Genomic DNA, 17,564 nt, shown 5'->3' with positions numbered 1-17,564 from the left:
TATTATAGAATATTATACTGTAATATTAAAGTGTGATAGAATATTATATTGTAATATCATGAATATATTATGGAGTATATTGTAATATCATTAATATTACATTGGAACAAAATTATTATATTATAGAACATTATACTGTAATATCATTAACATATTAATCTTATTATATGTTCTACAATTACACGCCAATTTTACTTAATTATCTAGATACATTTCTAAATAATTACCGCGCACCCACACCAGTGGCCACAGGGACTTTTGGAGGCTTTGGGCGGGGAGGCGTCATTGAAAAGCTCGAGCTCCGCCCCCTCCCCAGGCTTCCACCGTGGCCCCGCCCCCTTGGCGGAACCCCGCGGGCCGCTGGCAGAGGCGCAGGCGGAGCGAAAGGAAGGGCGAGGCGTAGGACCGGCGCCGCGCCTGCGCATTCCTGCTCATCCTTCCTCTCCCCCGGAGTCCCGCCCCTGCCCGCGCATGCGCCTCCCCTTTCCTTCCCTCCCCCCCCGGACGTCGCGATGGAGCACGTGCTAGCGGACGCGCTGCTCGCGCGGTGCCGGGACCCGTGCGAGCTGCTGCGGGAGCTGGGGGCCGGCGCGGGCGGGAGCGCGGAGACTCTGGAGGCGCTGGGCTTCCTGCTGGGGCGCCTCCAACCGCCGTCGCGGGGGGAGGGGGACGGGGAGGCGCTGGCGCGGGCGGCGACCGAGGTGGCGCTGGGCCGCTGCCTGCCCCTGCTCCGCGCGTCGGGCGGGGACGCGGAGGAGGCGGCGCGGCGGCGGCGGGCGGCTGCCGGGGCGCTGCGGCAGTGCGTGCGGCTGGGCGGCGGGGCGCTGGCGGCGCGGCTGGCCCGCGAGGCGCTGGGCGAGCTGGCTGTGGGGGCCCCGGCGGCGGAGGCGTTGGCGGCGGCGGCGCCCGCGCTGGCGGCGGAGCCGGCGCTGCAGGAGCAGGCGGCGGCGGCGGCGCTGGCTCTGCTGCGGGGCAGCGAGGAGCAGGCGGCGGCGGCGGGCGGGCTGCTGCGGGCGCTGGGCGCGGGCGGCGCGGCGCTGCAGCGGCTGTGGGCCGGGCTGCTGCCGCCGGCGGGGGTGGGCCCGGCGGCCGGGCCGCGGACGCTGCTGGCGTTATGCGCGTTGGCCGACGCGCTCTTCCCCGCCGCAGGGCCCGGGCAGGCAGTGGAGCCGCGCCTCAGCGCGGGGTTCTGGCGGGCGCTGCAGGGTGGCCTGGCCGGCAGCGACGGGCTGGGTCGTAAGCGGGCCCGCTACCTCCTGCGCCGCGCCGTAGAAGCGTCCGAGCGGCGTCGCCAGCACTGCCCCGGGCCCCCCGCTGCGGCGGACGGTACGAGCCCTCCTGACCGGGCGGGGTGGGGGGACGCTGCTGCTGGGTGGGGGTGGCACAGGTGTGGCCACCACAGGACGGGTACATGCAGCCCTGTTGCATCTCCTTCAGGGCTAGTTGCCTCTCCCCACCTCCTTGCACTCTTCCTGTGAAATAAACTTCCCTCACAGTTGTGCCCATTTTGAGAACTTGGGTCTCCAAGTGCCCTGGAGGTGGGAGGTGGAGTGCAGCCCTGGGGGTCCTGCTTGGGGGGGCCCCCCAGCTGTCAGACCTGGTGCTTGTAGGTGTGGAGGGCAGGGGTTAGTGCTCAGCCTGGGCTGTGCACAGCAAACATCTCTTCAGGCCCGTGCGCATAGGTCTTCACTCCTCCTAGAGAGAGATGTTAGCCTGAAGTCAAGTAGGAGGCAGGGTAGATCTGCACCTTATAGAATAATCCAAGTAGATATGTAATATAGTGTGTGCGTGTGTCCTCATGCACGTGTGTGTGTGTGTGTGTGTGTGTATGCACACGTGCAGACATGCATGCACATATACACACACTATCTATTTTGGTTAGTATCTCTCTCTCCTCTCCTTTGGTTAGTCTATAAGGTGCAGAAGCTCACTCCATCAATTCACTCATTCACCCTGAAGCTCACTCCATCAACTATATATATGCACACATACTTTGCTTGGTGCTAACTCCATCAACTATTATTGCATAATAATCCACAAGGCTGATTTGGCATCAGAGTGTAAGCACAGGAAATAGTCTGCAAAATGAAGGCTCTTGAGAGGTCTGAAAATGGGTCTAATTTGACTACTTCCATGACTTCTTAAGTCACAGGGCCTCTGTCTTAAACCCTTCAACACTGCAGGTTTAAACACACGCACCCACCCACACTTGCTTAGTCTTTAAAGTGCAAAGCCACCCTACCAGTGTTACAGCCACTTTAGGAGCTGAACTGAAAGGCCTCTGTGCACTTACACAGTTCACATCCATCTCCCTCATGACTGCAGCCACCATATACCACTCTTGCTTCAGTGTGGTGAATAGCAATGGAAATTGTTAGAGCCTTATTAATGCAGTGTTGAGGGGTTTAAGACAGAGGCCCCATGGCTTAAGTTATGGAAGTAGTTGCTTAATGACACATTTCCAAATTAGACCCATCTTCAGACCTCTCAAGAGCCTTCATTTTGCAGAATATTTCCTGTGCTTACACTGATGCCAAATCAGCCTCTGAGGTTATTTCGTAATCCACGAGGGCTGTGGACCACTGGCAGAAGGGCTGTCTGAAATGCTCACTTTGGTCCTTGGCAACTGCTACCGGTATTTTGTTTTTCTCTTGCACACCCCCCCTTTAGATGCCTTATTATGTCTGGCTCTTGAAAGGCAATGAAGGTTAGGGAAACCTTCCCTGTATTTATTTCTCTTGCCTTGCCCTACACAAAGAGACATAATTTAGTCCTTGTGGCTTGAGAGAAATGACTGTCTAAAAAATTTCTGTTTCCCATTAAAATTTCATCAGCTTAGTTGAAACTTTAGAGGTTGTAGTGTTGGGTAAGCCATGCAACTTGCCCTTGCACATTTTGACAGGTGATTGATACGGCCACATTTTATTCCCTTTCCTTAGCGGATTTACCAGGAAACTATGTCCATGTGAATATGTTCTTTTGAAATGAGCCACAAGAGAATATAACAAAGTGTATGGCTTCATATTTGTTCTTAAAAGTTTGTTAGACTGTAGAGCTTAATTTTTTTCAGGGTTTGCTGAGGCAAAGCTACCGATGTCAGTAGGAGTTATGCATTCGGAAAGAGTATAGGCTGAAGAAATGTTAACTAGAGTTAATTCATCTGGAGAGTGCGTTTGTAAACTTGAAGAACAAATACAATCTCTAAATAATAATGTCATATTTTCAATTAGAACCAAGTCTTTTCTGGTGGTCTGCTGAAGAGAATGAAAAACTTGTGCAATTTTGGGAAAATTTTATTTTAATAATGGAAACCTTAGAAGGAAATCAGGTACGTGCACTTTAAAGGTCTATGCAAAACCAGAGCTTACTTACAATATTGCTGCAAATCTTAGGCATATTAAATACAGTGTTTTAGGTCCCCACTTACAAAATACTTGGCATACAATACATAAATAGTTCAAAGGCAAGGTGGTAATACTTGATCATTATTTTTGCGGCAGAAAGATGAGTCTTCCAACCCTCCTGGGTTCCTTAATTATTTTTTAATTGCTAGTGCCCACCTGTTTCATTCTTCTAACTCAGCATTATCCCTTGTGTTTTTGATTCCAAGTCTGTTTAGTGTCAACTCAGTTGCTCTGCATTTTTTTTACTGTTTAAAACTGAAGGTATTCATCTGGTCTTTGCTGAGAGAAATATTACATTGTTTTACTAAAGAAAACTTCACATTTGTCCTGTTTTGTAGGTTTTCAATGCAAATTTTAGTTTTTATTCACAAGCATTTATGTTACTAATGGGGAAGTACTGTAGTTGGTATTATACAGTAGGAATGCAAATGTAAATAGTTAACTGTAATTTAGATACACTTCTTATTTATGTACCAGATTCTAGTTACCCAGGTGCTGATCCAGAGTAAGCTAATTAATTTAAATAAAGTTAAGCCACCAGTGGTACTTGATGGACAGCAAGAACTAACCCTAAGTGTATCTGTTATACAAGATATTTTTTGAGAAGTGAAGTAAATTCATTACATAACTTCTGGTTTGAATTTCAGATCCATGTTATAAAGCCAGTCTTGCCAAAGTTAAACCGTTTATATGAATTGTCAGTATCGGGAAAAAAAGGTAAGCTATAGTTGTTTATTCCACTTATTTATGCATACTGGGTAAATGCATAATTTACTTGGTTGTATAACACCATGGCCCGTTGATTATATCATAACAGTTACAGGTTATTTGCATACCAGTGAAGTACATAATCTGCCCAAGTTCACACTGTTTTCAACCCTACTGTCTACTTCTTAATGCAGTTGCTCTGTTTAACTGTGTACTAATTGGCATCAAAATGGTGAAGTTGCCAAAGAGCTCCCTTTAGAACCCTTGAACATCAGTTTTGAGCTACATTAGAAACCTTGAAAATGAGAGGAGATAGGAGCTCTGAAACTAACTTCTATAATTTTTCAGACTTCTAACATCCATGAACCTGGTTAGTTTCTGTCATTTTCAGGGTGTCTAATAGCATTTGTAAAACTGACAAGTTATCATTTTCAAGACTTCTAACAGTAACTCCAAAATTAACTATAAAAAGTTTTGAAAATGACAAGAGTGAATTAGATTCAAATTCATGGCTGCTAATTCCAAAGCATTGACAGCAAGCACTGTGCTTAGATAAGTGCATATTTCATTTTGAGGCAGGATACTTAACGTAGACCACATCGTTGCTTATCACATTGCCATACTCTTTGTGTCCATCTCCCGTGCTTTAGATAAATACACCCATTTACACTGCTTTTCCTGAAGCTAGCAGTGAGCCAGAGGAGGCTGGAGAGAGTGGTTCTGATTCAAGACACGTGGTAACATTTCAGGAGGACAGACTGGACCTGAGGGGGAAAGATTGGTTATAGTCTATTTAGGAAGGAAAAAATGGAGTGAATTTAAGAATGGAAAGAAGGTTAAACTAAAATGAGAAACAAGTTATGCTTTTTAAAATGAAAGGTTTATTGACACTATATTACAAATAAGTCTGATAAATAATTTCATAGTTTCATAGTTGGTAGGGTTGGAAGGGACCTGAGGAGATCTTCAAGTCCGACCCCCTGCCGTGGGCAGGAAAGAATGCAGGGGTCAAACAGTCCCAGCTAGGTGATTATGTAGCCTTTTTTTGAAGACCCCCATGGTAGGAACAAGCACCACTTTGCTCCAGATCCTAGCCACCCTGACTGTAAAGTAGTGCCTCCTGATATCTAGCTCAGTCAACTTATGGCCGTTATTCCTTGTTACTCCTGGTAGTGCTCGGGGGAACAGGGACTCCCATAGCCTGCTGGTCCCCCTTGGCCAGTTTGTAGATGACCACCAGATCCCCTCTCAGCCTTCTCTTGTGAAGGCTGAACAGGTTCGGGGCCCGTTGCCTCTGCTCGTAGGGCCTGCCTTGCTGCCCCCTCTGGACCCTCTTGATGCTGTCCACATCACTCCTGAAGTGCGGTGCCCAGAACTGGACATAGTACTCCAACTGCAGCCTGACCAGTGTCGCATAGAGGGGGAGGATCACCTCCTTGGACCTGCTTGTGATGCATCTGTGGATGCAACACAAGGTGTGGTTAGCCTTCCTGCCCACATCCCCACATTGGCAGCCCATGTTCATTTTGGAATCAATAATGACACCAGGATCCTTTTCTGCCTCTACACTGACAAGAAGGGAGTTCCCCAGCTTTTAGGTCTGCTGCTGGTTCTTCCTCCCTAGGTGCAGCACCTTGCACTTGTCAGTATTGAATCCTATCGTATTCTCATCCGCCCACCCCTGTAAACTGTCTAGATCTAGTTGCAGCCTGTCCCTCTCCTCCAGCGTGCCCATTTCTCCTCACATCTTAGCGTCATCCGCAAATTTGAACAAGGTGCTTTTCACCCCGCCAAATGATTATGAATTTATGTTGGGGGAATGCAGTAGGGTTGGAGTTTTTGGATGTGATGGTTCAGAAAATATGCAAGAAGCAAGGGTGTTTTTGGTGCTATCTTTTATTGGACCAAACGTCTATTTGGGGGAAATGTTACACAAGTTTTCAGGCACAAAGTGCCCTTCCCTGCGTTTTTTATTTCATAGATTCATAGATGTTAGGGTTGGAAGGGACCTCAATAGATCATCGAGTCCGACCCCCTGCATAAGCAGGAAAGAGTGCTGGGTCTAGATGACCCCAGCTAGATGCTTATCTAACCTCCTCTTGAAGACCCCCAGGGTAGGGGAGAGCACCACCTCCCTTGGGAGCCCGTTCCAGACCTTGGCCACTCGAACTGTGAAGAAGTTCTTCCTAATGTCCAGTCTAAATCTGCTCTCTGCTAGCTTGTGGCCATTATTTCTTGTAACCTCCGGGGGCGCCTTGGTGAATAAAAACTCACCAATTCCCTTCTGTGCCCCCGTGATGAACTTAAAGGCAGCCACAAGGTCGCCTCTCAACCTTCTCTTGCAGAGGCTGAAAAGGTCCAGGTTCTCTAGTCTCCTCGTAGGGCTTGGTCTGCAGGCCCTTAACCATACGAGTGGCTGTTCTCTGGACCCTCTCCAGTCCACTAGGACTCCAAGATCCCTTTCTGCTTCCGTGCCACCCAGCAGGTCATTCCCTAGGCTGTAGGTGTGCTGGACATTTTTCCTCCCTAGGTGCAGCACTTTGCATTTCTCCTTGTTGAACTGCATTCTGTTGTTTTCTGCCCACTTGTCCAACCTATCCAGGTCTGCCTACAGCTGTTCCCTGCCCTCTGGCGTGTCCACTTCTCCCCATAGCTTTGTGTCATCTGCAAACTTGGACAGAGTACGTTTCACTCCCTCGTCCAAGTCGCTGATGAAGACATTAAAGAGTATCGGTCCAAGGACCGAGCCCTGCGGGACCCCACTGCCCACACCCTTCCAGGTCGAAACTGACCCATCCACCACGACTCTCTGGGTGCGACCCTCTAGCCAATTCGCCACCCACCGGACTGTGTAGTCATCCAAGTCACAGCCTCTTAACTTGTTCACATTTTTGCTAGTAGTTTTTGTCTCTGTGTTTTAGAGTTTTGGATAAGTTTTTTAAGCCATGTTAAACATTTATATTTTTGTAGTTGTGCTTAGAGAAGCATATTTTATAAACCAAATAAATAGCCATCTATCACCTTTCTAAAAAGCATTGTTAGTAGCATTTCATAATAAGTTTAGTAGTTTTGTATTAGTTTGGTATACTTCTAATGTGCTGAAATGTCATTATTATTTCATGTACCTGCTTAAAACAAATTTGTTTTTGTCACAGGCTGTTGGTTGTTTCACCCTTCATGGCATATGTGTATTTATAAAAGAATGTTTGAGAGTGAAAACAAAACAATAACAAAGGAAGGAGTCATTCACTTTTTGGATCTTCATGAGGCAAAGTGCATTCCAGATTCACCAGGGTTTTCAGAGGTAAGGTCATTTCTTTCCCTGCTGTTTACCAAAATAAATAATTGTAATCCAAAAAAAAATTCTAAGTGGATTACCTGAATACATGAGATGAATTTGACAGGTCCCATAAGAAAACAAATTTAGCCATACAATTATATTATTTAGAAGTGGCCTACAGTCTGAGATTATCTATGTAATGGCCAGATTTATTTAGTCCAAGAGAGGAGTCCTTGTTGTAGTATTCTGTTGTTCACTAACAGATTCATACTTTAAGGGCAGATCTGAGGGTGGGGAAGGAGAGGGTGTGCAGTGATGCAGTTGTACCTCCCTTTTTGCCATGGGAGCAACAGCTAGTAACTTTAAGTCCCCAAATCATGTAAGAATCCCTCCTTTCCTAGCAATCCCCCACACTGCTCAGTGGCACCTCCCTTCCCCTCCATACTCTTCCCCCCCCCCCCGCCACTGTACCTACTGTTCTCAGCTCTTCCAGGGGTGGGTGAGTGATCCCTGCCCCACTCCATTTGGGCTGCGCATTCGGATTTAACTGGGGACAGCAGTAATAGGTGGTTTCCTCTTTGCCCACTCCCCCTGTGTGTTCTCTGCCAGGCCCAGGAGCAGGGTAGGGAGGAGGAACCTGTATTCTGCTGCTGTCTCCAGCCAAGCCTGGCTACCTGTGCAGCCACTCCCTGCAGCCCTGGCTGGAGGGGGCAGGAGCAGACAGGACAGTGGCAGTGAGCATGTCTCCCTGTGCCCAGAAGCATAAGGAGAGAGGAAAAGGGCAGGGGTTGTGTTACTGGGTGTGATGGGGAAGGGAGGGGCTCGTGAGGGCAGGTTGGCGGCAGGGTTCTTATCTGACTTAGGGAGTTAAAAAAGGTCTCTGGCTGCTGTTCTGATGGGCATGATCTTTCCTCTCCACTTTGCGGGGTGGGGGGGGAGAGAGAAGAGGGGTATATGGAGGGGGCTGCAGACACCCCATGAGTGCTGGTTGTTGCTCCTGTACCCTTCTTTTAAAAATCCTGGATCTGCCTCTGGCCAGTATAGTCTTAATTAGTTGCACTTCAGTCAACTACAACTTTTACTTGACGGTTAAATCTAGTTGCAAACCTAGTTGTTTTCTCCCAAGGTATTGTTTGATGTTACAGTCCTATAGAGTTCCTAAGGTGCTTCTTAAATGGAACTGTTGAGCCCATTCAACAGAACAATCTGTCCATGTAGAAGCTTGCCCAGCAGGCTTTGAAGTGCATGTTCAGTGCGTCTCTACTCAGAAGATAGACTCTGAAGCCTTCTGGTTAGCTCCCTTAGGTACAGAAAGGTGCATATATCTCTGTAGGCCAGTGGTGCTCAGCCACTGACCCATGAGCCAAATTTGATCCATGGGGGGCTCCCTGTGGGTCCAGAAATTTGACAGTAGGAGAATGTTGGTAGCATTAATTGCTGGAGCTTCCAGAGCCGGATTATGCTGGCATGCAGCATGGCCATATCCAGGGGTCCAGCCATGGCTGGGTTCATAGTTGCACTCTGCCCCCTCTTTTAACTCTCAGGTGTTTCTAGTACTGATTTCTCTTTTGTCCCTTGAAAGAGTTTATAGCTCATCCTTTGTACCAGGTGTACACACCACACAGCTCAATAAGTGTGTTTTTTCCAACAGAAATGACTGTCCACAAAGCTCACCAGAGAACCCCCCGGCTGCTGCTGGGAGTTGCTATTATTTATTGAGTTAAGTGCTTCACGCCAGGTGAAATCCTTCCTGTACCTGATTCAGGACAAGTAAAATAAATCTAGTTAGTGCCTGTCATAATTTTATTTTTGGCTTTAATATAAATTTAATTTCTCTTTCTTTAGTTTATTATCGGGCCATTAATGGATGCACTTTCAGAAAGCTCTCTCTATAGCAGGTAAACTGTTGATTATTACATTAAGTAATTATTGAACTGTGCTCCTGCTATTGTTGAATGATACCAGTTGATATTACTTTGAATATATTAATAAAGCATTGGTTAAAGGAGAGCAGGCTGACATGATTTAGGCTTACAGATTACTTTTGTCAAGTTCTCCCACAAGATGGAACTCCCTGTTTCTCTAAGCCAGACGTACTTTATTTAAGCCTAACCTTTTTTAACTGTTTTTTATTTGCAGCTAGTTTTTGGCCCAAGTTTCTTCAAACTTGGACCAAAAACTATTTGCAAATAAAAAGCTGGCTAAAGGCAGGCAACCAAGTATAGAAATAAGTGGTCAATGTTCTTCTTAGCAGCAGGTTACTAATGGGGTTTCTCAAGGTAAGCGAAGTCTTAGGAAGAGAAGTATTAAGTCTGGTGCATAATATATTTATTAACCATGTGGAAAAAGGGAATAAGCAAATCAGGTGTCAAAACTTGCAAGAACATGTAAAGTATTTAGCTTATGCAGATTCAGAGAACATTTCGAGTAAATTCACAGTGAACAAATTATTTGTAGATGAATGGGCAACATGATGGCAAATGAAATTTAGGGTTTGTAAATGGAAAACAGTGCATATTGAACAGGAGTAGTGGATTTATGTGTATACCTTACAGGGTCCTAAATTAACTGTCTACTCTGCGGGGGGGGGGAAGCTGGCACTGTGAAAAACTCAATGAAGACATTTGACTAAGTGTGTAGCTTAATCCTAAAAAGTAAATGGCATTGGGATACATATGAGTGGTTTGAAAAATAATACAGTAAATATTACAGTGCCATTGTATAAGTCAGGCATGCCTCATCTTAAATTCTGTGCAGTACTGTTATTCCATCTCAAAAAGGATATTGCAGAATGAAGGGTTGAGGGAAGCATTATTAAAATGATTAAGTGTATTGAAAAGCTCTCATATGAGGAGGCAGTGAAAAGTGTGCATTTTAAAAATTTTAGACAGGAGACAAATCAGATGAGATGCTATAAAAGATAAAATAGTGAATTATATTGTGAGGTTAGCTCAGGAGATTTTGACTCCCTATCTCATTACACAGGAACAAGGGATACTCAAAAGGTGGAAAAGTAAAGTGATAAATTAAAACCTTTCTTTCACACAGCGTATGATTATTCTTTGGAAACCTTTACCACAAGATGTCATGTAGGCCAAGAACTTGCTGTTACCTTTCATCCTGTGTATTTGCCAGAATGGTTGGTAAGGAGACATGAGCTGTTGAGCATTGGGTATATAAATGCCATCCAGTTTGATATTTGTCTCACCTGGAACCCAGCCAGAATAGGGGAATGGACAACTCAATGCTCAGCTGAATTTGAGATTTGCATGAGGACTAGTTGACTATTAGGGCTGTGTGAAGCTTTGGTCCCTGATCTGATTTGGTGGAGATTCAGCCCAATTTGGTGGCCATATCTCTGAATCTGAATCGAATTGAAGGATCCCTTAATCTCTCCGAATTGAATTGGAACCCTCCGAATCAATTTGGAAAGATTCGGCAATTCGAACATAGACACAGCTTTATATGTTTTTTCTACATACCTCAAGGTAGCAGGCAGTTCATGAATGCTGCAGTGCTGGGGCGCATGGAGTGTCCCACAGGAGCGCAGGGCGGCTCACCAGCGTGCTCGGCAGCAGACCTCAAAGTGGACCAGAAACATTTCTGGTCCACTTCCGGGTCCACTGGGGGGCCCCCTGTGCACACAAACACCCCCCCCCCCCCCCCCCCCCCCCCCCCCCGCTCAGTGACTTTTACCTACTGGGCCCAGGGGGGCACCTGGGGTCCCCCCGTGGGCCAATCGTCCGGGGGGGGGGCAGTGTGCTGCACAGTGGACCCAGAAGTGGACCGGAAGTATTTCCAGTCCACTTCTGGGTTTGCTGCTGAGCACACAGGGGGGGCTCTCCGTACTCCTATGGGATGCTCCATTTGCCCCAGCATCGCAGCGTTCACAAGCTGTGCTTGGTACCTCGAGGTATGTAGAAAAAACAGTTAAAGCTGTGTTTATGTCCAAATCGCTGATTCTCCGAATTGGTATCGAATCAAATTGGGGACAGTGATCCAAATCAATTAATCAAATCATTGTCCCCGACTTGGGCTGAATCCGAATCGAATAGGGCCCATTTCGTACACCCCTACTGACTATTGGTCAATCCAGATAAAACTGAGAGAGCATTTATGGCTGGGGGGGAGTCTCTATGCTCCTCTATTTTAAATGTGTGTATTTTAAAATATGAAGAAATAGAAGTTAGACATTTATGTGGATACCAAGAATATCCAGAGTTACAATAGGTAGTGCTAATCACTTTTGGGAAGGATATAAAAGCTCATGTTTTGGATCTTAAACCCATAACTATTAGAAATTTATGTGAGAGCTTCATTAAGGTTAGATCATTCCACATCTGCATATTTCAAGATTTCTTTCATCTTTGTCTGATGCATTTGGTGCTGGATATTGTTAGAGACAAAATAATGGACTAACCTGGACACAGATCTGATCCATGAATGGAATTTTTATATTCCAGTTTTTATAGTACAGTTACAGTACCCTTCGAAAGTATTAAAAATACTTTTTAATAAAACTAAAAATTCTTCTGGTAGGTTGAAAAGCTTCTTTTAGTGGCTAGCTTTACTCTAATTAATGAATCACGTAATACTTATGGTTAGCTTTGTTTTTAAGAGGCTTTGAGATCCCTCCCTATAAAGCACTGTTAATATGTACACTGTGTATATTTTGTTTTTTACCATACAGATCACCAGGGCAATTGATAGGAGCCTGTCCTCCCATAGGAATAAAATTTCAGAAGTTTTTGGTTGTGTACCTCACACTCCTTCCAGAAGAAGAAAAAAGTATGTTTTATTTATTCATTCGTTCGTTCGTTAGTTTATTTTTAGAACATTGTAAAGGTCATGAATCTACTTTCTGTAGTTGATGTAAATATTAACAACTGGTTTCTCCACTCCTTAATAAAACTGAAAAGCAGTCATCCCCTTTGTACTGCACCTGTCAAGGTGTAGGAAGAGCTCTTACATGTCAGTGAAAAGCTTTGGCAGTACTGCTAAAACACTGTTTTGTAAAGAAGTTAGAGATAATTATAAAGAAAAAACACTGAAGATAAACAGTTTTTTAGTCTGTTTGTGCTTTTTAAAAACATTTTTCATAAAAATATTTCTTTTGATTATGAGAGCCCATCAGTGTGGCTCCTCTTATCAGTGTTCATGTGCTCCATCGTGTGTAACAGGAAAATTTGGAGTAACAGGGCCCATCTGGACCACGCATTTTAGTTTAGATAATTACATAGAACCCAATGTTGCAATTAAAATGGGATGCTTAGTGCATGGAAAGACTGAAATGACACTTACATTGATAATTAGCAGAAAGGCTTTATTAATTAAATAACAAGTTTTATAGGAAATAACAGAGAGGCTGTTGCAATCGACAAATAAAATAAGCTATAATCAAGTCCAGTATATTTTTAGCTGTAATAGTGGTTTTCTCACCAACACAGGCAAGGAAGCAGTCCTGATCTTTGCAGCTTCTCACCAGGCATGGATCTGTCGCTCAGGAATGTTAGCTGGGTGCAGGTTATGATGGGTCAACATGGTGCTTCTTTTCTGAGTGCACTTTTCTGGTAGCTTCACTCTCCTCATATTCATTCTTCAAAGCATATTTTCTTGATGGGCTGAAGATCAGGGTTCTTTGGTTGTCTTGTAAATGTTAGCCTTTTGGATCCATCTCTGGTTGTTGTCGGTGAAACTGACATGCACAAAAACCTTGACTGCTCCGGAGGTTTATCATTTGCTTAACTATAGTATGGCTTGATTGCTTGAGTCCAACACCCTAAACCAGAGGTTTACTACTTGATTCATTGCAGTAAGGCTTGATTACTTGAATTGAGCACCTTAGACCATGAATTGTAAGGCACTGTATAAGTCATTGTTATAACAGGGCAGATCCCAAAATATTTTCCAACTGGCACAGACACCTAGATTGCCAAGGAATGTGATAACAAGGTAGAGGCAATCACTTTGTAAGGGGAACTTATTTAAAATCATTTTAAAGTATTTGGGCATGGGGTGTACTTGATACGAAAGCTAGAGATGGGATTAACTGTATTGTTGTTTCAGGTGGTCCCAGTCATGAGTTTACATTTGTGCAAAAGGCACTGATATTATAATATAGTCATTTAAATTTTGCACATAGGTCTGGTCAAGCTGTGTCCAACACCCAAGAAGGATTATATGGACATGTCTGAGATCCTTGTGCCATGTGCTGGCACATATTACCTTTCCCAGAATTCTACCATGTTCTGTCACTGTCAAAATAGTTTGGGCCTTACCTTCTTACCTCTTTTTGGCCATTTCCAGCCCATCCGAAGGCAATCCTTTGTACTACAAAGTACTACACAATGGATTTCCACCCATCTCTGAAAATGCTGGAACACTCCACTAGAACAGAGGTCCAATTTATTGCTTCCCTCTGAAGTGCTTTAATCTGAAGTCTTCAAGTGGCAACACTGAGTTAACCCAGTGACTTTTATGGAAAGTTAAGCCCTTGAAATGGCAATCAGCATGGATAAAGGAGTTTAAAAAAAACAGTCTTTCAAGAGCTGTTTGACTGATTTAGCTGATACTTCTCGTTCATGCAGAGATCATTATTTGCAAGTCAACAAGAATAGGAACCACAATAATGCAGTTTTTTTAAAGAAAATAGCTTTCTCTTTGAGATGATGATACTTTGTATTCTGTGATTCATTTCTTCTGTTAGGAGGCCTCAGTTACTGCAGGGTTTGAGTTGTGCGGTTGCTGAGGGATTGTAGATGGCTGCTCAGCAGGAGCATGAGGCGGTGCAAGGCATGTGCCCCAGTTAATTATGCTGCCCTTCAGAAATGTTTGGACTTGCATGCCTGGGGCATATACACACCTATCCACACTGACTGCAGCATCTCAAAGAACCAGTTACTGTAAGACGAGTAATTAATTGTTCTATATAACTTACGTATTAGGCAAGGCAAACAAATCTCACTAAAATCAAAATTGTTTCCAAATCCTGAAGAGTCCTTCATATATCCCATAAGAGACAACTAAAAACTGTTTGCTAAGTAAGAGCTTGGCCTATATTTTTCTAAAGTTGGAAGACTTCTTGCAGTTAAGCCATTCAATCAGCAGTCCTGATTCTGCAATAAACTTTGTGCTCTTCTCCACCTGCTTTCCCCCTTCCTGAAGCTGCCTGGCATCTCCTTGATTGCCGTAGGTTCTCTCTGAACAGCATGTTCCTCCCAAGTGGACCTTGTAAGATCAAGGTGCAAGTCTGAAAATATCCAAGTTCAATAAGATTACCAAAGCCACAAGTACTACATTTAATAAGAACCTTTTATTTATTATTACAGAATTAGACAAATCAATATCTGAGTCATATTTCCATAGTGTACTTTTCATCAGGCCTTTTCCTGTTAAATCAAGATGTCACAAACAGTTTAAAACAGAGTAAGTAGGCATTTTTTTTTATCTTTGAAAAGATAATTTGCTAAACAGGTAACAGCAGCTGTGAAATCACAGAGAAATCAGTATGTCATTTTGAAGTGTTTTTCTTCTGTGACAGTGAACAGCTTTGGAAAAATCTAGTGCTTTTTTTATTGTTCTGTAATAAAATTGAATTGGTTTGGCAAACTCTAGTGTAAGGGATGCTTCATAGGGAAGTATAAATACAGCGGGCCTGATTTCAAAGGTATTCAGCACTCAGGAACTCCTGCTGAGTGTAACTGAGGAATATATCATCTTTTATCCCTGTTAATGATGGAATTCTGTGCATTCTGGTTCTGGGCGTCTGATCTGCACATATACCTATGATTATTTCTCAACTCTATAATCTATGACTGGTTTAAAGTAATTGAACAATCATAATGCAAGTATTTTTATAATTAATTGTGAAGTTATTTTTTTTCAGTAACAGTACTTCAGATAGAGAGAATTTTCTATGATAATTTCTCTACTTGGATTGTCTTATGGGCCCAGAACTTTCAAGCTGTTTTTTGGCCAGGCCGATAGTGCATCAGCATCTTGCTTCCTCTAATGGGGGTTACAAACTGCAGACATTTACAGAAAAAGGGAATTGAGAGAGGAGGAGGTCAGAAAAAGAGGGCCAACATTTATATTCTTAGAAAACAGGTGATCTCTTGGCAGTTAAAAGTCCAATTTTTTCCATAGAAAACTTCACTTAAATTCAACATTATAATTAATTCCCTATTGCAAACTATAAAAGATAAAAATGATGGTGGGTCCATGAGTTTTCCTGGGAAGGTTTATGTTATTAGTTGTAAATGGAGAAGCATTTATTTATTTAAAGTAAAATATTGTACACATGTATAATTCATTTTTTCCTTTATTCATTTATTTGCTGACCAGAAAAGCTTAACGCGTCCTTTTTGTGCAATTACTTTATGGCACTGTATGATCAAGAAAAATATGCTGCAAATTAAAACCATCCTTGAATAAAATAATTTAAAACTAAATAAAATATTAAATTCCTGTTTAAGTGCTTGATTTGAATGTGTTGCTTAAGTGATACAGAACAGGATCTTGAATGTGCATCATGAAAACCTGGACTTCTTTCAGACTACTTTCTTCCCTGCCATTTAGAAGATTTTAGAGAATAGGAAATGGAATCCGAGAATACAAATTAGAAATTTACATTGAAAAGAAGGTTTTTATCTGTTAGGGTATTATATTCAAAATACGACAGTGTTTTAGAATATTGTAGTATTTCAATTGCTCATCATTTTCTTTTGTTTGTCTTTAGGCAGTTTTCTGTTAAAATTTATTCAGAAGATGACAAGCAGACATTGGTGTGCTGTTCCCATTTTGTTCCTATCTATGGCACTGGCATGTATCCCAGCATGTAAAGCATTGGGAACGGAAGGACTTCATGCACTAAGGTAAAATACTTCATTGTATTATGTTTCTCTCTGGTGCATCCCTTCTAGGAGATTAAAAAAAACCCCCATCTTGGCAACAGAATTTGATTCTTGAAAAAAATGTTAGCTTAAAATGAAAAAAACGTTTCTTTATCCAGTCATCCAAAAAGTACGCGGCGTGCATTTTTCCCCATACAGTGATCCAATAGAGAGGCTTTCACTTTTGTCCAAATTTGAATGTTTGTCTGCTTTGGCTCAGTTCCAACAGACTTTCCTCAAACAGGCCTTTTTACACATGCCTACTCTCTAAAGGTAAGTATGGCAATGGGTTAAGCAGTGGGGCAAAAGTATTCTTAATAAAAAATACATTTAAGTGAACATTAGGAACAGTGAAACATGTAAAAAAGCAGTCTCCTGTGTTGACTGGTTTATTGGTTTCTTAGTTGGTCCTGGTAAAGCTAAGGGTTATAAGCCAGTAGTGGCAGAAACTGTGCTTAATACAGCAGATGATGGCAGCAGCATCACAAGTCTTCTATACTCCTTGTTACAACACTGTGTATGCAGCTGGCTGTAATCCTCATAGCATAGGAAGCTGACTTGTGAAGGGGTTATGATTGGGGCAAAAGAGAGATGCACTAATTCAGCACATTTATTCCTTGATTTCTTTGTCAACAAGGATCTTGTGGAGACCTGTCTGGAGTGATGCCCTCTAGTGAACAGTGAGGGGAGAGAAGCATTTCAAATATTAGCTGCTTCTGTTTAGGTGCGATTGCCTGCCCCCCTGCCCAAGCACCCCCCCCACTTACATGAAGTTGCCGTGTCTTTCTTAGAAGGGAGAAGTACTTAGCCATGTTAGTCTCAAGTGAGGCAGTAGGCGGGGTAGACATGCATCTCTGATTCAGCCAGAGATGCACCTCTACCTCAGGAGGAATCATTTTGCATTCCCAACCTCCATACAAAGTATTGCGAGTTCTGTAATCATCATTTTCTGCATTTTTCCCACTTGATTTTTCCATCTTTTGGATCCCTTTTTCAGGACACCTGAAATGCTGGTTTCTGTGCTTTGCTGTACATCCAAGATACTTTATAAATAGATAGGGCTATAAATGAAAGTTATCATTTGCTGCTTTTTATTCTTTCCATACATGGAAAGAAGCACACCAAAATGAACTCACTGGATTTAGTAGCGATCACATAACATGTCCACTGAGGTTAAGTATTTGGGGAGGGGAGTGCAAGTGCTATATATTTGAAAGAGGGCAAGCTAGAGAGAACAATTAGCTCAATTACCAAATACCCTGAAGCTTGAATACATGTTCT

The 17,564-nt window shown here is 43.4% G+C and overlaps 1 protein-coding gene across 1 annotated transcript in view; it reads left to right on the top strand.

Annotated features, from left to right (window-relative positions):
- The first annotated feature begins 494 nt into the window (after positions 1 to 494).
- The window catches only part of TARBP1 (TAR (HIV-1) RNA binding protein 1), an 85,390-nt gene continuing 68,320 nt past the window's right edge, over positions 495 to 17,564 (top strand). Inside the window, exons 1-7 of the mRNA XM_059715535.1 lie at positions 495 to 1,326; positions 3,231 to 3,328; positions 4,052 to 4,121; positions 7,268 to 7,416; positions 9,238 to 9,290; positions 12,083 to 12,180; positions 16,130 to 16,265. Coding sequence (XP_059571518.1) covers positions 513 to 1,326; positions 3,231 to 3,328; positions 4,052 to 4,121; positions 7,268 to 7,416; positions 9,238 to 9,290; positions 12,083 to 12,180; positions 16,130 to 16,265 — 1,418 coding nt within the window. The 5' untranslated portion in view covers positions 495 to 512. The remainder of the gene's footprint in view (positions 1,327 to 3,230; positions 3,329 to 4,051; positions 4,122 to 7,267; positions 7,417 to 9,237; positions 9,291 to 12,082; positions 12,181 to 16,129; positions 16,266 to 17,564) is intronic.

This window comes from Alligator mississippiensis, chromosome 1 (assembly GCF_030867095.1).
Source record: "Alligator mississippiensis isolate rAllMis1 chromosome 1, rAllMis1, whole genome shotgun sequence".
Taxonomy (NCBI): Eukaryota; Metazoa; Chordata; order Crocodylia; family Alligatoridae; genus Alligator; species Alligator mississippiensis.
This window is presented reverse-complemented; position numbering and strand designations above follow the sequence as displayed.